This window comes from Chanodichthys erythropterus, chromosome 10, assembly GCF_024489055.1.
Source record: "Chanodichthys erythropterus isolate Z2021 chromosome 10, ASM2448905v1, whole genome shotgun sequence".
Classification (NCBI taxonomy): Eukaryota; Metazoa; Chordata; class Actinopteri; order Cypriniformes; family Xenocyprididae; genus Chanodichthys; species Chanodichthys erythropterus.
This window is the reverse complement of record NC_090230.1, coordinates 33,648,834-33,673,593: the sequence shown is the minus strand read 5'-3', so window position 1 is coordinate 33,673,593 and position 24,760 is coordinate 33,648,834. Positions and strand designations below refer to the sequence as shown.

The 24,760-nt window shown below is 35.8% G+C and overlaps 3 protein-coding genes across 5 annotated transcripts; 1 reads left to right on the top strand and 2 right to left on the bottom strand.

Moving 5' to 3' along the window:
- Positions 1 to 3,144: 3,144 nt before the first annotated feature.
- hcar1-2 (hydroxycarboxylic acid receptor 1-2) lies at positions 3,145 to 4,077 on the bottom strand. The gene has a single exon (XM_067395747.1). It carries the CDS (start codon positions 4,075 to 4,077, stop codon positions 3,145 to 3,147), a length of 933 nt encoding a protein of 310 aa, XP_067251848.1.
- A 2,082-nt stretch (positions 4,078 to 6,159) lies between these two features.
- denr (density-regulated protein) lies at positions 6,160 to 11,735 on the bottom strand. Of its 3 annotated transcripts, none has more exons than XM_067398998.1 (8): positions 11,681 to 11,735; positions 10,703 to 10,813; positions 8,687 to 8,706; positions 8,458 to 8,542; positions 8,210 to 8,311; positions 7,047 to 7,163; positions 6,819 to 6,958; positions 6,160 to 6,731 (listed from the first exon to the last, which is right to left on the bottom strand). In XM_067398998.1, exons 2-8 carry the CDS (start codon positions 10,800 to 10,802, stop codon positions 6,687 to 6,689), a joined length of 609 nt encoding a protein of 202 aa, XP_067255099.1. In that variant the 5' UTR covers positions 10,803 to 10,813; positions 11,681 to 11,735; the 3' UTR covers positions 6,160 to 6,686. The 3 variants fall into 3 exon arrangements, with proteins under 3 accessions (XP_067255099.1, XP_067255100.1, XP_067255098.1); XM_067398999.1 differs by having other exon boundaries at positions 11,696 to 11,720; XM_067398997.1 differs by having other exon boundaries at positions 6,161 to 6,731; positions 11,576 to 11,731.
- Positions 11,736 to 11,964: 229 nt separating this feature from the next.
- ccdc62 (coiled-coil domain containing 62) lies at positions 11,965 to 24,753 on the top strand. The gene is made up of 13 exons (XM_067398996.1): positions 11,965 to 12,369; positions 12,452 to 12,492; positions 14,309 to 14,428; positions 14,579 to 14,771; positions 15,705 to 15,871; positions 17,287 to 17,388; positions 17,489 to 17,660; positions 17,803 to 17,919; positions 19,661 to 19,749; positions 20,930 to 21,030; positions 22,538 to 22,649; positions 23,733 to 23,951; positions 24,075 to 24,753. The coding sequence occupies exons 1-13, from the start codon at positions 12,309 to 12,311 to the stop codon at positions 24,126 to 24,128; spliced, it is 1,548 nt and encodes a 515-aa protein (XP_067255097.1). The 5' UTR covers positions 11,965 to 12,308; the 3' UTR covers positions 24,129 to 24,753.
- The last annotated feature ends 7 nt before the right edge of the window (positions 24,754 to 24,760 follow it).

Below are 24,760 nucleotides of genomic sequence, written 5' to 3'. Positions count from 1 at the left end.
CTCATCCAGCACGTCTGCTAAATAAGCTTGGAGCACAGCCACAGAATGAGGAATGTCCATCGGCCATGCAGGATTTCCAGACTAAAGCAGAAGAAAACCTACACGGCTTGGACAGCAGCAGGGGATGTGAGTCCCAAGCTTGAGCCGAATTTGGCGTAAGATGGGCCTTGAGAGTCTCTTCCAGAGTCTCTTCCAGCATCACCATGTAGCCATGCTCTGCCATATTGGAAACAATGGGATGTGTAATGCATGCTGAAAAGGGCTGCTTCCAAGACTTTGAAACCTCTTGGTGGAGATCTTGGAAGAAGGGTAGAGGCTTACCTAAGTGCGGCTAGTCAAAAATCAGTCTTCCAGTTTCGACTGGGCCTGATTTTGAGTCAGCTCGCTGTCCCATTTTATTACATCCTACAACTCGTTATAAGATGGGGAAGTGTGTTTCTCTTGTCCACTTGGAGGGAGAGAACTGCACAAATCACACATAAGCTCCTCAGAATTAGAGGCCACTGTGGACAGCACGTCATCATCAAATGGTTTACAACCCAAATAAATCGAATTACGAGCTTCTGGGGTAGGCCACAAATCATCATTAGCAAAGACAACTGGGTCTATGCAGCGCTCGTCTAAGTGACCTGGAGAGAGTGAGAGAAAGGGAGAAAATTCCGTCTGCTCATTCTCCATGTGCTCCGGCTCGCAAACATCATCCCAAGCGTCCGTCTCATGTGGTGCCTCGGCAAACGGAGAAACAGAATGGCGGGGTTTGGACGTGTGTCCTCCTTTCCTCAGAAAAGAGGTGAGCCTCGATGAACCTGCTGCATGGATCGATGCATCTTCTAAAATAATTCATCATGTCCGCTTTAGAGGAGTGGAAAACTGCTCTGAAAAGTAGCAAAGAACACGACAAAAACACTTTTCTACAGGCAACAGATAATCCGCTTCCTGAAGGAAATGAAATCTGATGAAATCGTGCTGATATGAGCATACGTGACTTATTTCTTTGGGCAGTGCTAAGCGCTACTGGCCAATAAATGGCCTGATGGTATAAGGGCTTCAGACATTTGTCACACCGGAGGTGTTCCCATAGCGATGGTAAGCAGTGTTGAGTGAACCTATGAAAGGGAACTGACTTTTAACCAAGTGTGCCACACAAGTCCTGAAAAGTGAAGCCAAAACGTTTCGATCGCCCTCAGGTGGCTGGTCCCAGTATAGGTCATAAACCCCACTCTCTCCATGTAATCTAATGGGACATGAGACAAACTAAACAATTAAATTACTCTTCAAATAATTTTTTTCCAAAGATGATTTGTCATTTTATGTAGTTTTTATCATGTTGTTGTAAGTTCAAGTGTTCATTTTTTAAATTAAGTTGGTTTTAGTTAATTATTTGATGCTATAAAAACAGGAGTGTGACGTCATGATTGACAGCTGAGATCGACAGCTTCTCTAAGCAAACTGAGGCACCAACATACTTTTTCGGGGCATTCAGGAGGAGATTGGAGCTATAACTTTAATTTCAACATTTTCCATAACTGTTTATTTCACAGCGACACAATGGGCTGTTCTGCAGTAAACTGTACTAACCGATCTGCTTGCGATTTACTTTGCAGGAGTGTGGACGGGACCTTGATACTGCGGTTCCACTTCGCTCACTACTGCAGTCCCAAATCAACGCAAGATGCCGGTGCCATATTGGGACATTGGTGGCTTCACTTTTCTACAATGGAAGAAAGTGAAGGTGTGTCATCCATCTCTTTGTCTATGCTTTTAACAATAACTTATAAACCTTTAAAGACAGCTAAAGACAACATGTACATTTCTCCAATGAAGTAAGTTGGATCCAAAATAGTTTATATACAAAATGCATTTTGCAGGTTCTTCGGAGAGAAACAGAAAGATGTAGGAAATTTAATGCAGATTTAACACTCACATCAAGTTTTGCAATATATATATATATATATATATATATATATATATATATATATATATATATATATATATATATATTGTTCACTTCTCAGTTTTCCTCTGAAACACTTACTCTATTCTGTTATCTGCTTTATCATGTATTCATAATGGCATGATTACCCTGTAGGATCCACCTGCTCTCAGCCTTTCAAAGCTCATAATCTGTCTGTGACACTCCCTCTTCTGGATTTTAGTGGTAGGACATGGATACACTCATACTGATTACAAACTCTGTATGAAACTTTGAGGATTAGATATACATCATGGATATAGGAGTCAAATTTGTTCTTCATGAGATCAGAAAAGTGTCTGATATTTGATCAAAGCCAGTCTTTAAAATTTCAAAATTGTACAACATAAACAGTCATTTATGTCTGCAAATGTTTGTTCATTCAACTGTTTCTTTGCAATTTTGTTAGATATCTGTCTAAAGAGCATGCAATTGAAACTGGTTCATCAGTTAATGAGAAGAATATTCTAATATAATAATATATCCCCCACCCTAAAAAAAGAAGGAAGTTTAAAACACAGAGATCACAGCAAAACCAAGAAGGCAATTGAAGACATTTATTAAATGCTTTATTGATTTATTTTGCCTATGCAGTAGAAAATGTCTTAATGTAGTCATAAGCTCAGGGAGATTATTACAAATAAATATGTTTACTGCATTGAAAAGGCAATATAAAGTGATAATCATGGAGCATTCAGACAGTGAAAAATATGCAATAAATGTTTAGAAATTATATATATATATATATATTTATATATATATTATTATTATTTTTTTTATTTTTTATTTTTTTCTTCATTGTGATGAAAATATTCATATATATAATGTGTACCGTTTTGGTTAGTACATTTTTTGAAGGTTGTCTCAAATAGATGCGTTATACGCATATATATAGGCATCATTTACATTTAAATGAATATATATCCTACTGTATAATGTCAAAACCACACTGTGGCCCTGTCCCAAACGGTACCCTTTATGTTCACTTTTTTGAGTGTTTAAGTCCATGAGACTGTAGAGTGTCCAATGTGTCATTTTAGGCTTTAGTAACATGCTCATCAGTGCCCCCTTTGAATGCACTTTTGCCAAACTGTGGACTTTTTGATGAACTGCGAGATCTTAGGATTTGGGACAGGGACAGTGTCTACCTGAATATTGTCACAGAACTATAATTATTCCTCAATTTTCTTTCCTAGAAGTTTCATGCAGATTCTCCGAAAGGATCCACTGAACGCGGGGCTTGAAAAGTAATAGACGATGGGATTGAGCACGCTGTTGAAGTAGGTAAAGCAGACAGTGGTTTTAAATGCATCATTTGCCTCAAAGAAATAGTGGCACTCATTATACCAGAGCTTCAGCACATACATGGCGATACGTGAGATGTTGCTCGGGAAGAAACATATAATGAAAACCACAGCCACTGCTAAAATAAACTGCACCGCCCTCTTTATTTTGCCCTGTTTGTCCACCGTCTTACTCTTCAGCTGCCATGTAATGCAGGTTGTGCAGTAGATTACAATGGCCGTGGGTACAAAGAACTGGATAACGTAGAACACATTGTGCCAGGTGAATCGTGAATTACTCCCAAAGCAGATGTTGAAGCTCTCGCACTGTGTGCGGTTGTTTAGATAGTAGAAATGTTCATCTGTTAACAGGTAGACAGTCATGGCTATGATAAGAACCCAAAGGCCAGCAGACACCCACAGGGCGTAGTGCAGACCCATGCGGTTGATGCGGTTGAGAGGGTGGACGATCTTCAGGTATCGGTCCACAGCGACGGCAGTGAGGAAGAATATACCAGCAGCTCTGTTGGTGGCCAAAAGAAACAGCAAAATACGGCAGAAGGCATCTCCGTAGACCCAGTTCTTGCCCCTGCGGTAGTAGTCGGCCCTGAAAGGAAGGCAGAAAAGGACCAATGAGTCCGCCAGAGCTAGATGGGCAAGATAAATCGAATTGGGCTTCCAGGTGTCCCTGTGGTAGAAGAACATCGAGAGGGCGAGGACATTCCCCATAAGGCCCAATATGAATTCCGTGAACATTACAGGGGGAAGGTATTGGTCCAGCATGGGTGTTTCATAAGTGCAGCACACTGAGGAGTTGTTCATGATTATGATGCTGCTGTGAAACTAGACAAAAGTCGGAGAACTTCAGATCTTTTCACTGTTTCGTCTCATATGGCAATGATTCCCATGAGACTTGTTCTTAAGATGTTTGCTCACATGCAAATGGTGTAGCTGTAAGCATGCACATGGACAACAAAAAACCCAGGTGTGATGGGTAAATGGTCTCGAGAGAAATTTCTGCCTCTTATGAATTTAATAATCACATCGCGCTGCAAGTTGGGACTCTCCAAAAGCACCATTAAAGTGATTATGTGTAGGATACTTTACACTTGGGCATACAATGAAAAACTGAATAATACAATTAACAAAGAACTTTTTGTTTTTGTTGAACATGATTTTGCATGCTTTGTTTTTCCTGATGGAAGTGTTTAGATGAATCTCGCAAAGAAATGTCCAGGTTATATATTTTTAAAAATTCTAAATTATTATTTATATTTTTAAATTAAAAATAACTTTTATGATTAGAAAGGTTTTTTTTTTTTTTTTTTGGCATTGTAACTATTTTAATGACAATTTTAATAAAAAAGTAAATATTTTATAAAATAAGCAGATATTAAAGTACAAATGCTGTCATGATGTACACAATTGTTCTTTACAAATGTACTTGAAACATATTTTTTCCACATTACAGTATGCTACTGAAATTTGTGAGGGCCATTACTGACATTATTGTAAGTAAATGTAGCTCTTTTTATTTTGGGGCGAAATATAACAAGGGAATTTATTTTTAAATATATATTTTTTCATATTATAATAATAAGAACGAGATTTTTTTCGCATTACAATATGCTACTGAAATTTGTGAGGGCAATTATTGAAATTTTTTTAATAAAAATGTCACTGCAAAAAATAAAAAATAAAAAAAATAATCTTAAATGCAAAATAGGTTTTGTTCTTTTGAATTTTTTAGTACAGTGAATCTCAACCTTTTTTGAGTAATGGACCCCTGTCATATTTGGAACCATCCCTTAAGGACTCCAGAATAAAATTGGCTCATTGGCATCATTAATGTCTTTGTGACGAACAAATGCAATCAAGTGTAATTTACTACTACGTTAGTTGACTTGTCCTATATTCATATAGTCAGTTATATTATACATATATTATCTTCTTTTATGGGAACATGTCAAATGCCAAAAAGTCGTATTCAGATATTCTTCAGATATTTTACCCCCTGGCATTATGTCAAGGACCCCTGGATGAGAAACAGTTTTAGTAGTCAAAAGATAAAAATTGTTTGCTATGCATCCAAAAATCCACCAACCAAATAATGTTTTTTATTATATCAACTGATCTCTCATATCTGGTTTAATTATACTTAATAATAATTATATATATATATATATATATATATTATATATATATATATTATATATATATATATATATATATATATATATATTATATATATATATATTATATATATATAGCGCGCCCTTTACAAACCCAAGAACAGAAAAAAAACTGCAACAACTAGAAGAGAAATAAAAAGAGAAAGTGCATGACATAGATACTAGAAATTAAAGAAAATATGCAGAAAAAACAACATTTAACATCACCAAGAAAACAAATGTTTTCTGTTTAGTTGTGAAGGCAGGAGATTTTATGGAGATGCAGGGGGAGAGGGTTCCAGCATCTAGGGGCCGTTGCGCTGAAGGACCTTCTCCCAATGGAGAACATTGTGAATAAATTGGTACCAGAGGATTTGAAAGTCCGTCAGACTGAGCAGGAGTGTATGAATCTAATCAGTGGGGGTCTTTGAACTGCTTACTGTACCAGCTGTGCACTAGTGGCATTGGAGGAGTACAGGAGTTATATGTGCGTGTTAGAACTTTGGTTCAGCTTGTGTTATATATGGCATTTTTGACATTTTAAATGGATGCTGGCAAACATAAAAGGATTTAACACTTACTGGACTAAAGCAAAGAAGAGAAATGGCAGCCGCTGTGATTTTTCTGTACTATGGCTTAAACATCACATTGTTTTTCAACAGAACCAATTGGAGCACTTGGGAAATGATCAGCAAGCCACATGGATATTTGCAGACACTTTTGGGTGTTTAATGAAACAGTAAAGTAAGTCACAATTTTAACACACAGTGTACTGACATTATATTGAATTCACCCTACTGGATATTCCTTAAATGATCTCCATTTTGTGTTTTGCAGAAAGTCTAATGGGTTTGGAATATGAGGGTGAGTAAATTATTATTATTTTTTAGCAAACATGACATATGAATACAGTTTCAAAATGCATTTATTAATCAAACTAAAGGCCACAGTGTTGCATTGGATGCAATGAAAAGGAAAAGAAACGATACACAACAGAAGTGTGTCGAATGAGACCGAAATTTATTAGTCTATTGTTTGCATGTGTGAAATGCTTTGAGTCACATCTTTCCAGACATTTGGCAACCAACCTAGTGACAAAGCAGCTATCAAGAACTGAAAAACCCCAAGGATGAAGCCGAGTCCATGGAAATTCTATACAGTAAATAAAATAGATATAAAAGGGCTTTATGTCGATGTGTACATTTGGCCAGGTTTGCTGTGTCACGTCGCATCAGTTTCAGTAAAAGTGCATATGGGGCTTCACTTTTTGACCTCTCCAAGATCGTCAATGCTGTCGTCATCCACCTGTCGGGTTAGAGAATATGTCAAGAAAAGCTGTGATGATGGTTCATCTGGTCGGATTTAACGCTGGGATCTGGGATGTTTGCTCACCTCAGGCCACTTTTCCTGGATGACGTCGATGATGTCATCTGTAAAGTCTCCCTGAATGATGATTTCATCATCTGCTGTCACTGAGGCACCGCAGGAGAATTTCTGAGCAAAAAACCTTTGCGCCTCCTTAAGGTCGATGTCTGATGTGGACCACAGAATAAGTTACCACAGGGTAAAAATACATGACAAACATTAAGACAAGACTATTTGCTACAATCACAGCCTTACCGAAAGTGGCCAAGCCACACACCCTCGTGACGTATTTCTTTTTAGCTCTTGGGATTTTTGCTATCGTGACTTTTTGAGGGACGGTCTTCTTTTTCTGTTTGATTTGACCTCTTCCACCTGCAGAGGGAACAAAAAATAATAAAGACTTTCATAACCAGAAAAAAAAAAAAAAAAATCATGCCTAATGCCAGTGTTGCTTTTGCTATTAAAAACTATTTTCAGTAATTGAAATAAATATATTAATTAGTTGAAAAACTTATTTAGAGATGTTTTTAGTTTAGTTTAAGTACTAAAAATGAAATAAAAATAAATAGAAATTAAAAATAATAATTGCAAAATGACATATTTAATCTAAAATTAAACTGAAAATAATACTAAAATAACACGGAGATATACTTGAATTAATCTTGACATACAAATTAAAATTAAAAGTAGCCTAGTAATGAAGATCATATCTATAATCAATGACATAAAACCAAAATACAAAATTCTATCTATAGCCTCATTTCCACCATAATTACTTGGAACAATTTGTCTTAGGAACTTTTTTGCTGTTGCTGTCTGGGTTTCCATTGTGGTCTAAAATACCATGAAGATTAGGCAAGTGACATGGGACTGCGCACGACTTTCCAGTTCCCGCTGGATTTCGTCCTCCGCATGTAAGCTTAATAAAGCCTGAACCTCGTCGTCGGTCCATCGGTCGTATTTTTTCAACTCCATTGTTGATTCGAAGAGCAAACAACTCTTATTGCACGCACTGCAACAGACTTTTAAAAATGGTGGTTGAAATGAACCAATCAAAATGCTGCGTGAACTCAATCAGTATGTTCAGCACCCATTTGCCACCCCTGAAAGTTCCTAAAGTTTGAAAAAGTACTACATCGTGAGCAGGGACTTTCTGAGGGGGAAATTTTTACCGGGAACTTCATTTCGACCCTGGTCCCTGCCACACCAAGTACCACCTCAAAGTCCCTAGTTCCTGGGGAAAGTTCCTGCAGTGGAAACGTGGCTTAATAAATGTTTTAATTGCACAGTTAAGAGATTAAGGAGAGTTCTGAATGTGGATTCAAAAAATAACGCAGATTCAAACTTGGGAGCACCATCATGAGCACATGCAAATGCTTATGTTTATAGATGTCTATATATAAAAATAAATGTCTAACCTCTCTTCTGTTTCTTCTTCTCCTCTTCCTCTCCTGCAGGGGGCGCCTCTCCACCGCCGCCACCTCCTCCTCCTCCTTTTGTTTCCTGTTTGGGTGCTGTACCTACACAACAGCAGTGACTTCAGTTGTCAAAATACTGGCAAACTGATACAGCAGTGCATATCATAAAGATGCAGACCAAGTATCCCTCAATGTCCAATATGAAAAAGAATACACTTAGAGACTGCTGTGAAAGAAGATCGACTTACCAAGAGTCAGTTTTGCAAACACATCAGGAAAGTTCTTCTCAAGCCACTGTTTGCATTTGGCTGGCTCAGGCATGTACTCACAGTACTAGCAGAGCAAAGCAGAAATGTTTTATTAATTCACTTCCTACCAACATACTTGTATGAAGATTGCACAGAATAATTCTAAACTTTACATCAAGAATGAAGTAGTAAAAGATAAGTCATCATTTTTAACATGTTATGTACTCACCTCTACAGGCAGGGAACACACTGCAAGTAAAAGAAGACAGAAATTATACCAAAATATTAAAGGAATGGTTCACCCAATAATTGTAATGGCATTGAAAAGTGCCCGAGTTTTTGAAGCTCCAAGTACAACGGCCATATGCGCATTCACGAGTGTCATGACAAATCGTGTCCTCCCTCGAAATCGGGTCTCCACAAACTGTCTGTTGATTATCTTGAGTATATATGAATATTAATTTATGCATAGCTTGCTATATAATGCTTAAGAAATTAAATGAGTGCATAATAAAACCAACTGAACGTAATTTCTTACACTTGATTAACTGTTAATAAATAATAATAATAGACTAAGTGAATAATTGAACATTGATTTGTTTTATCTAGACTTGTGCACCGCCGTTGCCAGAAGACAGTGATTACAGTTTATAAAGTTAATATATTTTTTAGAGATATAACGATTTACCGATATTTTCCCCGATATTTAAGCATTTTACCATAATCAGATCGGTTTTGTAATACCAGATTTACCGATAAACACCGCCATCTTGTGGGTGTTTTGAGAATTACAGTGCATCTGAAGGGAGACAGGACAACGGCGTGCACATGTAAAGTATACTTACCTGCTTTGCTGTAATTAGTAAACTTTATTTAACATAACAGCCATTAATGCACAAATTAGATGTGTTACATAAATGCCTGAAATGTAGCTAGTTTATGCAGCTCGTCCGAAATAGAAATAAGAGACAAGATCACAGAGTCACGCAAGATCATCCGTCAAGTCCTCACCCAATACAGATGTAACTTTGCATGAATTAAATAATACAGCCATGAATGAGCACATGTTGGAAATAAAAGCACTGAATTTAATTCTCTCTCTGTTGTCTCTGCTCATCATTAGTCTCGTGAAGTCGTCTGCGTTTTGCTCAGGAAATGCTGCACAGCCAACACATGTAACTTTTAACAAGATTCACTTGTTTAAAACACCATAAATATATAAACATTTACTATATAACCATTAATTTGTTAATAAACATCCAAGTAAACAACTCTATGAAAATTATTTATTATCTCTGAGCGATCGCAGTTTGAGTATAGTTCTGCGTAAATGCAGATAAACAACGCTTTGTCAGCACATATTTCATGATCTAGAAGGACAAAAATATTATTAATAATTCTGATATAACACACCAGTTGAGAAATGCAATAAAATACTTTGTTTTGTTCGTTATATTCCAATATTCCACAGAATATTATTCAGTTATTTAACATAATCCAGCAAATTATTCTTCACTCTTTAGCCTATTAAACAGCTTATAAATCTACTAAAACTGTAGTTTAAAATGAAGTATTACATTTCTGCAAAGTTGATATGACTCCTGTCTTTAATTTATTTTCTCCATTTGAAAACATTACACATTCCACGTCGATTTTGCTTATTGTTAACATTAGTGTTGCTGCTGATGCTTTTTAAATAAGATTTGTTTTCTATGCAAGGAGAGAGTGATTGTTATAAATAAAATGGTTTGCTCAGTTCAGTGGTGTTGTAATAAACGGAAGTATAACAGTAAATAAATATCGGTTCTGCATAAACACAAATGATCAATATCGGTTCTAAAAAAAAAATCAATATCGGTCGATCACTAGCCAGAAGCCAGTGATTATCGTTTATAAAGTTTAAATAGAGATATTTTTTCTTACAAAATCCCATCGCCTTGCTTCTGAAGGTCTTTATTAACCCACTGGAGTCGTATGAATTACTTTTATGATGGATGGATGGATGCACTTTTTTGAGCTTCAAAAACTTAGGCACTATTTAATGCCATTATAAAGCTTGGAAGAGCCAAGATGTTATATAATATAACTCAGATTTTGTTCGGCTGAATGAAGAAAGAATGGCTTAAGGTTGAGTAAATTATGGGATAATTTTTACTATTACTTTAAGAGAATAACATTTAATTTAAAAATTAGCATTTTAAATGCAGTGCATTTTCCCAAAAATTCCAGTCATGTATTTTCTCACCTCCACAGTAGAGAACTTTCAGTGGGTATTTTGCATCTGGGTCAGCCCGATCCCCTTTATTTTCTGGTAAACCTGACTCTGCATTCTCAGTAGTAGCCATATTACATGAATCTGCACAAACCATACAGAAGGGTTATTTCACATAACCAGCTGATGCACAGTGACGAACAAACTGATACATGATGATAGCTTAAATTCTAAGAAAGACAGAAAAACACATACTCATCACATACAGCTTGAGGAAAGTGTTTAGTTTGCAAAAAAATGGCCAAAACCAACAATATGGTGCCTTCATGATGCATACAGAAATGCGGTCTGTCTAATGATGATTATAGTTAATTTACAACAGATATAACTAACTACACATCAGGCATAAGCTTTTGGGTTTAAAGCAAAACCTGCCATAACCAAAAAAGAGCACATCTGTCCATATAAATTACAAAAGGCCCATTTGACAGCAGAGAGATCTTCCACAAATGCACTATTTACCAACCTTGGGTAAATCTTATAATAGTTTTAAAATTCATTAAACTCTCAAAACATTCTATTTTGGTTCATAACATCACACAAAACGCATTCAAGCGCATGTAAACATATAAAATGTCATGTAATAGCAGCACCCTAGTGGTGCTTCAGAGATACTAACCAGCACACTCAGATCAGATGCACTGGGTCTGATCAAAGCTTCTTCTTATTACACTAATAAATACATGCAGATATAGTTTTAAAATCATTTAGAGCCACTGACAGTGACTTAAATCATGAAGCCTCCGCACAATGATCATCCATCCACACCACTGAGCTCCCATTCATTAGCCACCACTGCTAATCACAGCTCTCCTACAGCAGCCACGCGCTCAAGCTCATACATACCCCGTCGGTATAATCTCAGTACAACTTGCTTTTGAGTAACACCTTGATCATTATTACATTAACTCGTGCGGATGTTCTTTAAAGGGGTGAAAGAGTTTCACTGACTGTTGCTCAGCACACCTTCACTGTCTGATTTGGCTTTGGGTCCTGACAACGCCTCTCTGAGGCACAGCAACAACTGCGTTTGTGCCTATGCCGTATTGCGTACATACTTCGTGGCGGGGTGTTTTAGGGTAATAGTGAATTAATATTTTTTATATATGCAAGATATTGTTTAGATAAGGCATTTTATGTAATTTCATAAAATTAATACGTATAACGTTATTTTTGAAGGAATCTTTTAAACCAGGCATCGCGGTGGACGCCTCGTTCAGCGCAGATCACAACATGCAGTTTGAGAATTCTGAACATAATCACCCGCGTCTTGTCATTTATACATTTCAAAGTGATTCTGAATTAATTTTTTTAACTAAACATTTTTTTTGTTAATTTTTATAAATTAATCGTGGTTTTTATTAGGAATTAAGAAGTTTAAATTACATTTATTTGTTTATTTTTAATCTCGAGTGTCTTGTTTACACTTAAATTAGGGATCTTTAAAAACAATTAATCTGAACTCTGTGATATTGTGCATCGGCATGATTTTGACGCTGATGTTTTGTTCATTTAAAGTGAAGTTAGATGTAATTTGAGATATTTGTCAGTGTTATTAGTTTGTCCAGTGTGAGATGTGATGATGGAGGGTTTAAAAGACAGAAGAAACTCTAAAACTGGAAGTTTTTCGATATCAAAAGGTGATAAACGTCATGCAAACAATAGTGAATTTCAAAACATGATGATTATTAGATTACATTAAGTAATTTAATGATTTTACAGGATATCCAGAGGAGCCCTGGCACAGTACTCCTGTAAAAAAGGTTGGTCGGTTGTTTTTCACATTGTTTTATGTACAATATCACTCATTATTGGATGAGGTGGGTGAATAGTGAAGGACCATATGACCTTCTTCAATCCTATTTAAAAATCATCCAATGATGTTGGTCGAGAGGATGTACAGAATGAATATAGGCAACAGATGTCAGCTTTGAAAAAGCTAAAATAATATGTATTAATTTGTTGGACATTTTTAGTCATTTTTAGTTCCCTTCCATTTGTGTTATTTCATTGTTTGATGCATTTATGATTATTCTAAAATGTGGAAATTAGAGATAATTAAAAATGATTAGTGGCCTATATTCTGGAGAAAAAAAAACTCTAAAGTAGTTTCCCCCACTTTTATTGTAAATCTTGCATACTTTTTACACTTTTAATGTGTATTTTGCATTCTATTTGCATTGTTAAAGGGTTAGTTCACCCAAAAATGAAAATAATGTAATTTATTACTCACCCTCATGTCGCTCTGCAGCCCTTCGTTCGTCTTCCGAACACAAATTAAGATATTGTTGATGAAATCCGATGGCTCAGTGAGGCCTCTATTGAGAGCAAAGCAATTCAAACTCTCAAGATCCATAAAGGTGCTAAAAACATATTTGAAACAGTTCTTGTGAGTTCAGTGGTTCTATCTTAATATTATAAAGCAACAAGAATACCTTTTTTGCGTGCCAAAAAAACAAAATAAAGACTTTTCAACAATATCTATTTGGGCCGATTTCAAAACACTGCTTCAGAGCTTTACGAATCGAAGTCACATGATTTCAGCAGTTTTGATGTTTGATAGGATATCTGAATCACTTATTTCGAAACAAAAGATTCATGAAGCTCAGAAGCAGTGTTTTGAAATCAGCCCATATAGATATTGTTGAAAAGTCATTATTTTATTTTTTTATATTTTTTTTTTTGTGCATAAAAAGTATTCTTGTCGCTTTATAATATTAAAGGTGATAAAGAGGATCTTTTTGTCGACTGAGAAACCAAAGACTGTTACTGAGTTTTTTTAAATGAGCGCATGCGTAAGAACAAGTGTTTACCACCGGCATTCTCTGTGTTGTGTTTGTGGATTCATTATGTCGGACTCACCGCAGGTAACTCATAATCTGCAGTTGTTACTCCTGTCTCCGGACAAAAACATTGCATGCGGCGCCTGTGGAGTGTGGAAAGTTACTGGAGCGCGCAGCCGCACTCGTCTCTCACAAGGAACGTCACGGCAGTGATTGACAAGCCAGAGGGCCAATCGTTTACGCGATGATTGATGTTTTTAAGGCTCTATCTCGTGCACAGATGATGTATATTAATATTATTCCTTTCAGTGCTCCTAATAAATAGTCTTTTATCAGTTAGTAAAGACAGTTTCAAGTAATATTGCAAAAATTTATAAAACAAAACATCCTCTTTAGCACCTTTAAGATAGAACCACTGAACTCACATGAACCATTTTAAAATTTTAAAGTTTTGAATGCCTTTCTGGATCTTGAGAGTTTGAATGGCTTTGCTCTCAATAGAGGCCTCACTGAGCCATCGGATTTCATCAACAATATCTTAATTTGAGCTCTGAAGATTAACGAAGGTCTTACAGGTGTGGAACAACATGAGGGTGAGTAATAAATGACATTATTTTCATTTTTGGATGAACTAACCCTTTAATATTGCACATTGTAGATCATTTCTATATTGTATTGTGTAAATGTTATTTGTATTTATTGTAATTGGGATTTCTTGTTGAGCAGTTGCATTTCAAATTCAACTTTACAACTTTACAGAGATTTGATGCTCTTGTTATGATACTCATTTCTTTAGAATCTTTTTGCTGCTAACGAGACCCCAGATGTTTCCTACACCAGAACGAGACCAGCAGCGCTGAGTTTGCATGATCTCTCAAAACCAACGTCCTCTTTTTCATTAACGCAGAATTTCCAGGTACAGTAACACATTTTGTTTGAAATGGCTTAAAATGATTTCCCACATTTGCTGCTTATTGCTTGATAATTCCCGTTTCATTTTAAAACTGGTTTGGATGGATTTGTGGCTTATTAATTAAGTACTGGCTCATTTTTGTGACGTTATTAGACACCAGATAATGGGTTGGAGGCCTCCACCATGCAGAGGCAGCGGCTGGAGCTGCAGCTTCTCATAGCAGAATTAAAGGACCGCGACCAGGAGCTCAATGTCATGGCAGCCGCCCATCACAAGCAGCTGCTGTCCTGGGAGCAGGACCGTCAGAGAGTGCTGATCCTGGAACAGAGGTGTACCCGACTGGAAGGTGACAGTGAATCCAGTGTATAATTTTGCACCAGAAACACTTATTTAGTTTTAAATGACCATTTCAATTTTTTCTCTCCTTGTTTTTGATACTGTACCTTTAAGACCTCTGTATTTAAGGGTTAGTTCACCCAAAATTGAAAATTATGTCATTAATAACTCACCCTCATGTCGTTCCACACCTTCGTTCATCTTCGAAGCACAAATTAAGATATTTTTGATAAATTCCGATGGCTCAGTGAGATCATTGACAGTAAGATAATTAATACTTTCAAATGCCCAGAAGGCTACTAAAGACATATTTAAAACAGTTCATGTGACTACAGTGGTTCAACCTTAATGTTATGAAGTGACGAGAATACTTTTTGTGCACCAAAAAAACAAAATAATGACTTTATTCAACAATATCTAGTGATGGGTGATTTCAACACAATGCTTCATGAAGCTTTACGAAACTTTTGTTTTGAATCAATGGTTCGGAGCGTTTATCAAACTGCCAAAGTCACATGATTTCAGTAAATGAGTCTTTGTTACGTGTTTCGAAAACAAATGGTTCACATGACTTTGTCTTTTGTTTTAAATATGTCTTTAGTACCTTTCTGGACCTGTAAAGTGTTGATTATATGGCTGGCAATGGAGGCCTCACTGAGCCATTGGATTTTATCAAAAATATCTTAATAGCTTAACACTTCTGATTATTTTCAATGTTGAAAACAGTTGTGCTGCTTCATATTTTTGTGGAAACTGATAAATTTTTTTCAGGATTCTTTGATGAATGGAAAGTTCAAAAGAACAGCATTTATTTAAAATAGAATTTTTTGTGACATTATAAATGTCATCCTTTGTCACTTTAGATCATTTTTGTCCATCCTTGCTGAGTGAAAGTAGTCATTTTTCACCTGTATATTGTATTTGGCTGTCCATGGGTGCCTAGATGAGCTGGAGAAGCGTAATGAGGTGATCAGAACTCTCAGTAGGCGGACGAAGTTGGCGGAAACTAGAGAGAAAGACTCGCACAGAGAGCTCAACAGCACCCAACAGCAACTACACGAGCTGAGCCAGAGACAGATGAACACCAGCAGACATGAGCAGGACTTGGAGGTGAAGTTCAAATCTTTTTTTTAAAGCATTAATTCACCCAAAAATGAGAATTCTGTCATTAATTACTCATCCTCATGTCGTTCCACACCCGTAAGACCTTTGTTCCTCTTTAGAACACAAATTAAGATATTTTAGATGAAATCCGAGAAAGGTACAGTGAAATCTGAGCTTATTTTTACGATGTCTTTAGTACCTTTTTGGGCCTTGAAAGTGGTAATTAAATTGCTGTCTATGGACAAGTCATATACCTCTTAGATTTTGTCAAAAAATATTTTAATTTGTGTTCCAAAGATGAACAAAATTCTTTCGGGTGTACAACAATTAATGGCAGAAATTAAATTTTTTGGTGAACTAACCCTTTAAAGGGTTAGTTCACCCAAAAATGAAAATGATGTCATTAATGACTCACCCTCATGTCGTTCCAAACCCGTAAGACCTCCGTTCATCTTCGGAAACCAGTTTAAGATATTTTAGATTTAGTCCGAGAGCTTTCTGTCCCACTATTGAAAATGTATGTACGGTAGACTGTCCATGTCCAGAAAGATAATAAAAACATCCTCAAGGTAGTCCATGACAAGCATCGAAATACATTTTGGTCCAAAAATAACAAAAACTACGACTTTATTCAGCATTGTCTTCTCTTCCGGAATCCTTTCCATTGAATTGATTCCATTGAATCCTTTCATCTGTCGGCGTTGGTAATGCACTTTTTTGCGTCGCCGTGGTTGTTTTTGGCGGTTAGGACATCCCAACATGCACACTTACGCACCATTTAAAAAAATATAGCAATACCAAAATACAAACAATGTAGAATAGCTTGAATACAGCGTGCGTCTCCCTCAGACTGTAAACGAAGCTCTGGCGCACCGGATAACACGTCAGCAGCGTCACTGCGGAGTCATGAACCACACTCCGGAGCAGAAGGGGGCGGTAATGCACCAATAAGTCGTAAAGAACATGTAATCGTAAAACAGGAAAGAAGAAGAAGAGTCGTGAACGCAGATTGACAACACACCCGGAAGAGAAGACAATGCTGAATAAAGTCGTAGTTTTTGGACCAAAATGTATTTTCAATGCTTCAAAAACTTCTAACTAACCCACTGATGTCACATGGACTACTTTGATGATGTTTTTATTACCTTTCTGGACATGGACAGTATACCATACATACACTTTCAATGGAGGGACAGAAAGCTCTCGGACTAAATCTAAAATATCTTAAACTGTGTTCCAAAGATGAACGGAGGTCTTACAGGTGTGGAACGACATGAGGGTGAATCATTAATGACATCATTTTCATTTTTGGGTGAACTAACCCTTTAAGGCCGAGCCTTTAGCTTAGCATGTCCCATGTCCTGATCGCATCTTCTCACGTTATTGTCTTCTGTCTTGTATCAATGAAATGACACTCATAGGAGAGGAACCAGAGTCTGAACTCCACGGTCCTGATCCTGTCATCACAGGTGGGGCAGCTGCAGGTGCGCGAGGAAGAGCTCAGCTCCATGCTCAAACTGAAGGTAGCAGAAATTTGAACACTCACACACACATCCTTTATCTTACACCCTTTTAATCAGACACATTAATCTAAGTGCCTGATTTATTTTTTTTTTTTATCAGGATAAAGATGTGATTGAGGCCACAAATCACATTTTAGAGCTGTCTGGTCGTCTTTGTGACCTAGAGAGATCACTTGAAGAGCTGCGAACACGTGAGAGCAAAACGCTGCGAGAAATGGAGGAACACAAACACCGATTCAGAAAGAGCAGACATGAAAACACACAACTTAAAGGTAGAAAGTGTTATTTAACAATCTCAGAGTCATGATTGGGGCTCTCTGGGAATCCTCCCATGCTTTCTTCTGTCTCTTGTGTACTATAAATCGGTTATAAAAAAAAATAAAGGTGCTGGATTTTTTTTTTTTTTTTTCTCAGATGAGCTTCAGGAAAAAACCATTGAGAACAACAGCCAGAGAGAAGAACTCATCCACTTAAAGCAGGAAAACCAACTACTGAAGAAAGAGGTCACTGCTGTTGAACTTCAGAGGATAAGTATGTCACTACTGTTATGTTTAATAGTGTAATATAGGCTCTGTTTCAAACCCTAGTGACTACCTAGACAGCATCATTGGCATGTTTCGGGACACAGTTCCAATAGTGGGCAGCTAAAAAAAACATGCATGTATCTAGGAAACATGGCATGTATCAGATCAGATCACAGATCAGGCAGTCCCAGAATGCAACGCATTTTGATATGAGTAAAAATAAATGTTTTTGTTTAGCACTGAAAGATATTGATAGAAAATAGTTTCATTTTTTTTTGTAATGTAGTCACATGGCTTGCATGTAAACAAATAAAATATCTCATCTTCTTAAATATATTTGAAAGCATTACATATTTTTAAAATTAAAAATTTAATTAAGTGATTTATTTTGATTTGTTTTAATTTTAAAATTATTTGTTTATTTTAATTTTACATATTTATGATCAAATTAATTATTAGCTTTTTATTAACTTTTGGGAAACCTTGTTTTAGATGGTAGCTACTGTATGTAGACAATAGACATCAGGGCTCTGCTATAATTTCAGAGTTTCATGTAACTGTGCATGACTGTTAATAATCAATTATTGTATTACTGATGTATTACCTTTCCTAATGGTGTTGACGGTTTCAGACTGTTGTCAGTAAATGTGTTTTTGTTTACAAACACTTAAAGGATTAGTTCACTTTCATATTAAAATTTACTCACCCTCATGTCATCCAAGATGTTCATGTCTTTTCTTTCTTCAGTCGAAAAGAAATTAAGGTTTTAGATGAAAACATTCCAGGATTTTTCTCCTTAAAGTGGACTTCAGTGGACTCCAAATGGTTGAAGGTCAAAATTACAGTTTCAGTGCAGCTTTAAAGGGCTTTACAAGATCCCAGAAGAGGAATAAGTGTCTTATCTAGCGAAACAATCTGCCATTTTCTAAAAAAAATTTAAAAATTATATACTTTTTACCATAAACGCTCGTCTTGAACTAGATCTCTTCTTCTTCTTCTTCTTCTCTATTAGAATTCCAGCAGTGTAGATGCTGCTAAGTGTATTACTGCCCTCCTCAGGTCAAAGTTTGAACTAAATTGTCATATACAATATACTAGTGCAAGTATATAACAATTAGTTCAAACTTTGACCTGTGGAGGGCAGTAATACACTTAGAGAAGAAGAAAAAGAGAGCTAGTTCAAGACGAGTGTTTATGGTAAAAAGTATATAATTTTTTTATTATTATTATTTAGAAAATGGGAGAAAATATCTCTAGATAAGACTCTTATTCCTCACCTGGGATCGTGAAGAGCTCTTTGAAGCTGCACTGAAACTGACATTTTGACCTTCAAACGTTTGGAAGCCATTGAAGTCCACTATATGGAGAAAAATACAGGAATGTTTTCATCAAAAACCTTAACTTCTTTTCGACTGAAGAAAGAAAGACATCAACATCTTGGATGACAACATGGGGGTGAGTAAATTATCATGGAATTTTAATTTGAAACTGAACTAATCCTTTAAGACCTTGTTATTAATGCCTAAAAAGAAAATATGTTGATGTTAATCTTTTTTAAAATGTTTTCAAATGGTTCGCCCAAAGAGTGCATCTGTTGAAACCTACCAATAAAACAATGATAATATACAGCAATAATGCCTAAACACACACTAATTGGTGCCGAAAAAAATATTTTATATTCGTTTCATGATTTATGCTTATATGCAAAAGTTTTTAACTGAATGGAGGTTGTTGTGTCTGTTGTCCAGATGAAGATAAAAGCTGGAGGGATGAATTACTTGAACTGTCCCGATCAAAGCAAGCTCGAGCTGAATCTGAGCTGGTCTGTCTGCGGCAGGTAATGCTTTTTCAAAACTCCCTCTTTTTTTATTGTCCAATGTCGGGCAGCTTTCATTTTTAGAAATCTCTGTCCTTCCCATTTTTTCTTCTGGAGCGGTTTTTCCGGTTTGTCAGCATGCATCTAAGACTTCCTGCATTCCTTTTCCATGACTCGCTCACTTAACTTGGTCGTGATCTTTTCTAAAACAGCACAAGTAATCTTTTATCAGTTTGAAACAAACTGTAATGTTTTTCTGTGTTTTAAAAAATGAATTATAAAACGGATCAAAGCCATTATTTAGTCTACAAACATACACCTGTGACATCATTACATGAATAATAAAATAGATATTTTTATGGACTAGCCATTTATTGTAATTGTAAGAATTTGGTGAAATCTTTGGGTATTTTGGATTTTCTGAAAAACCAACTAGTTGTGGTTTTTCGCCCAATTGGACCTATGTACTTGGTGGCACTATAAAATGAAAAAACTGACTGACTGATTGAAAACTGGCATGCGGTGTCTTTGTCCAACATGCCACAATTGTCTACCAGGACATTTTCGCGTATCTCGAAAAACATGAAGTTTAAGTGGCTGTCAGACAAGGTAATGGAGGCCAATCAGAACGAAACTTGCTGGGCCTGTTTGACTCGCGGCCCTAGAGGCCTGTTAAAAACTGGAAAGAAATCGGCCATTACTTTCGCTAACTAGTCCTAGGTTTTTAGCTCAACCTCGATAACTGAAAAAACATATTTCCTTAGTAAATTGTCTGTTTTTAAATCTATGATCTAGATGGTTTCAGGCTTACTAAAGAAAACATAATACCTTTTTACGCATGTCCTTAAGGCCTTGAAGCGCTTGAACCCTGATAATTGCTGCTTGCAGCTATTTTTCTATTAGCTATTTTATATATATAAATTTGTTATTTTATATATAGCTTGACCCAACCAATCAGCATATCTGGTGTTTAAAATATAGTTGTGTTAAGACTACAATTGGTCAGTTTTTTTTTTTTTTTGGTTTTTGTTAGACTAGGTAGCCCCGCCCTTCATGAAATCTCATAATCCTGGTCCTCATTACAGTATCTACACCATCAGATGTGTTCTAATTGGTTATGATTTGCTTCACACCTAGTTAGGACACACTGAATGGCTGATAGTGTAACGATTAATGCTTATATAATGCGTATTTGTGACAGGTGTGTGAAAACCAACAGAATGACCTCCAGCTGCTGAAGCTGAACTTGGAGAGCGCCAGAGAGGCACTCCGACATCATGAGGGTCAAAGGTCACGTGAGAGGTGGGCATCTACAATGTGCAGTGTATTACAAACTGCTAATTTAGTATTTTTATATACTATTAGTTCTTATCAATATTATAAATATCTAATATTGTACACTTTTTAGGGCTTCAACTTCAACTTATTTCAGTTGATTGCCATGACTAATTTTTAAGTTTTTCAATTATTACGTTTTTATATTTAGTTTTATTTAATTTTACAAAAAGGATTAAGGATAGTAACCCTGGTCCCAGCTTCTTGAGTTATGAATGTTATTGTGTTTGTAGGGCTGATTCTGGTTTAGGAGCCAGTCATGTGCTAGAATACAGTGATCATCAAGGGACAGAACTAGAAACAGGGCTAATGTCCACCCTGTGCCACAGCACAAGCAAAAATGCCCCATCGGTTTTAACGCAGCATCCTTGTGTCGAAATGGAAACGCAGACTGACTTTGGTGCAACTGTGAGTGCCACAAACCATGAAGTCGCAGAACAGTCAGCCGTAGAGGGAAGTTGCTCAGGCGCCAACTGTGTTAACAACACCTGTACAACTAACCGGTGTGATGTCAATGAACAAGAGTCGCCCAAGAAAGAAATGAAGGAAAGAGCGATCAACTGTGTTGAGTTGTCATCCCAGTGCGCTCCTCCAGCTCTCTGCTGTGATAACGCTGTTAACCTGGATTTAATGGCTGTCATTGACTATGATGCGGAGACAGGCACTCCTGTCTGTGTTGTCGATCTGGATATCAATCCAAGATTCTCTTGGTAGGATTCACTAGCTTTATCTTGTGAGTTAGATTATAGTCATAAGTAGGCCTGCATAGACAGATCTGCAGATTTCCACAGAATCCGAATGCAAACTTGCTTGTGTTAAGGATAAAAGATTCATACGTTTGCTTTTATCCAAAAGGAATTACATTGCATTTAGGTATACGTTTGATTTAATCAATTCATGCATCCCCTGGGAATCAAAACCATCACCTTGGGGTTGCTAGTGACATGCAGGAATGCTAAAAGTGCATAAATGTTAGTATAATTTTTCCTTTATGGTCCTTTATTAAAGGTGAAACGTGTATTTTATGTGCCTCCAGCAGCACAAAACTGAATATAATGCAACAGTCGGTTTCCCAATGTAAAAATTCCACTATTTTTCTCCATAGAGGAATTGACCTTTAAAGATAACTTATAAACCTTTAATAAAAAAAGAACTGTTAATTGATGGCATATGCTTTATATATTTATTATTTCTACTTATTTATAAAATAATCACTTTAACAGTGGAATTCCTGGTGAGAAACTACATTACCCATGAATCTGCAAAAAATCTCCACCAATCAGAAAATCAAAACAAGCAAATCATGCCAAAAGAGCTCTTTAACATCACCCACTCACATGAAGCACTGCGAATGACGTAATACAGTCGTATATATATGCATATTTTGCAATAAACATAAAAAAAAATCTATACTTAAAAACAATGCTAATGTTGTTGGCCTGATGATAATCGTTTCTTTCTCTTTGTTAACTAGCGCAGCAGATCTGAGTCTTCACCTGGACTGTCCCTCCCCCTGTCACCAAAGTAGGCGGAGCTCTGTCAGTTTACCCGATTCTACAATAAGCATTGAACTCTGTGGCAATGAGGTAGCCCACCACATCTTAACAAACATTCTACATACATTGTTTTTATCAGGGATATGATTATTCCATAGTTATATGGATTTACATATTTTACAACCTGAAACCATGAGTTGTCATGCATAAATCGGAGGAAAGAAAATTGCTGCATTATCATATACATTTAAATTGCATTTATTTGTTCTGTAAAATAATAATAATAGTTATTATTATTATTAATAATATTAAATAATAATTTTGACAGTACAATAGTATTACTGCAATAGCAATACATTTCTTTTAAATTATAAAAATGAAAATCAAAGAAATATGTTATAATTGCGATAAAGTACTGTACTGTACATAATTAGTATATATTAATTTTAATAATAAAAATGATTATTATTAATTATATTTTTATTTTATCATTATCATATTGTATTATCATTATCATCTTATTTGATAATAAAAATATATTCTGAATAATAATAATTATTATTAATAATTACTAATTATGTACAGTACAAGTTTATTGAAATTTTATTTTTTATTAAATTTTTAGAACTTAAATAATAAAATAAATAAAATTGATTAATAATGATTATTAAATACTCATTTTTACAGTTCAGTCGTATTATTGCAATAATATATTTCTTTGATTTAATTTAAATAATAAAATAAAAATAGTATTTTGAAGAATAATAATAATAATAATTAGTAGTAGTGATAATAAAGACAAATTTTGTACAGTACAATAGTTTATTGCAATAATATATTTCTTTGATTTAATTTTTATAATGCAAGTAAGAATAAAATTTAAATAGAATTTTGATTAATAATAGTAATTATTATTATTAAATACTTTTTTACAGTACAATAGTATTGCTATAGTAATATATTTCTTTATCAATTTCACTTTTATAATTTAATAATAAAATAAAAATCGTATTTTGATGAATAATAATAATAATAGTTATTATTATAGTCGTATTAAATAGGATCTTTATTTCTCTTTAGCTGATCACATGCGTGATTTAGGCATATTTAAATGAAAAGTATCCATGTTATCGTCCTCTGTATTTATGGCATGTATATTTTCATCTGACGCAGGATGGCTGCAGCTCGTCCACAAGCCGATTACAGCGTCTGCTGGCTGAATCTCAGGAAATGGTGGCAAGTTTGGAAAGCTCTGCCAAAAAATCTGTCAGCCAAATGAAATCTCAGTGCCCCACAAACTGTGATGCTGGTTGTCACCTCCAAAATAACCACGCCAATGACCGCCACTCCCAAACCTCCACCCATAGCCAGGAGGGCAGCCAAACAAGCAGGGTATGTCCCTTTAAGAGGATGTAGGCTGATTACTTATTACATTTGCATAATTATTCAATGCATAGTATAATGCTTCAAGGTTAAACTGCAACTAAATGGCATTTCCTCCTTAATTTCCTAAAGGAAAGTGACTCCCAGATGAAAAGTGGCACACATTCATTACAAGAAAGCAAGTAATCCATAGATCCACAAGAACCGGCGGATCCCTGTTCACCCTCTCCCCGCTTCTGAAAATAAATCAATTTTTGGCAACCAAAGAGTTTCGCAAAGCTAATAACAAATAATTTTTACAGATACATTTTTAATCAATCTATTTTTATGACTTGTGTACTAAAATAAGCATTAGTGATTAATCCCAAAGCACTACCTCTGATTGGACAGATGTAAAGACTGTTGTTACTTTCTTGGAGTGTTAAACCTGTCCTACAAGATGACATAATGGCGTTGGTTGTTTTTTTATGTCATTCCAGTTTTCTCTGTCATCTAACCTGTTTGGTTTGAAAGATAATGAACTGTGATGTGGCTCCAGTCTAGATCATTGTGTTTTACAGCTGAAATGCAGTGTAGTTCTCACAGTAAGACCATCAGCCTTTTCAAAAGACACTGAAACACAGTATATTTGCATAATCTCAGGACAATTAAGAGAACAATAAAGGTCTTTACATGCTGCCATTGACTTGGTTGACACTGAAATACAATTTCAGATTGAGTAAATGATGAGGAAGCATGTGAGGAAACTCTGTGTGTGACTTGTTGACGTGACAGGTTGATCTCAGGTGTGTGTGTGTGTGTGAGAGAGTGTCGAGACT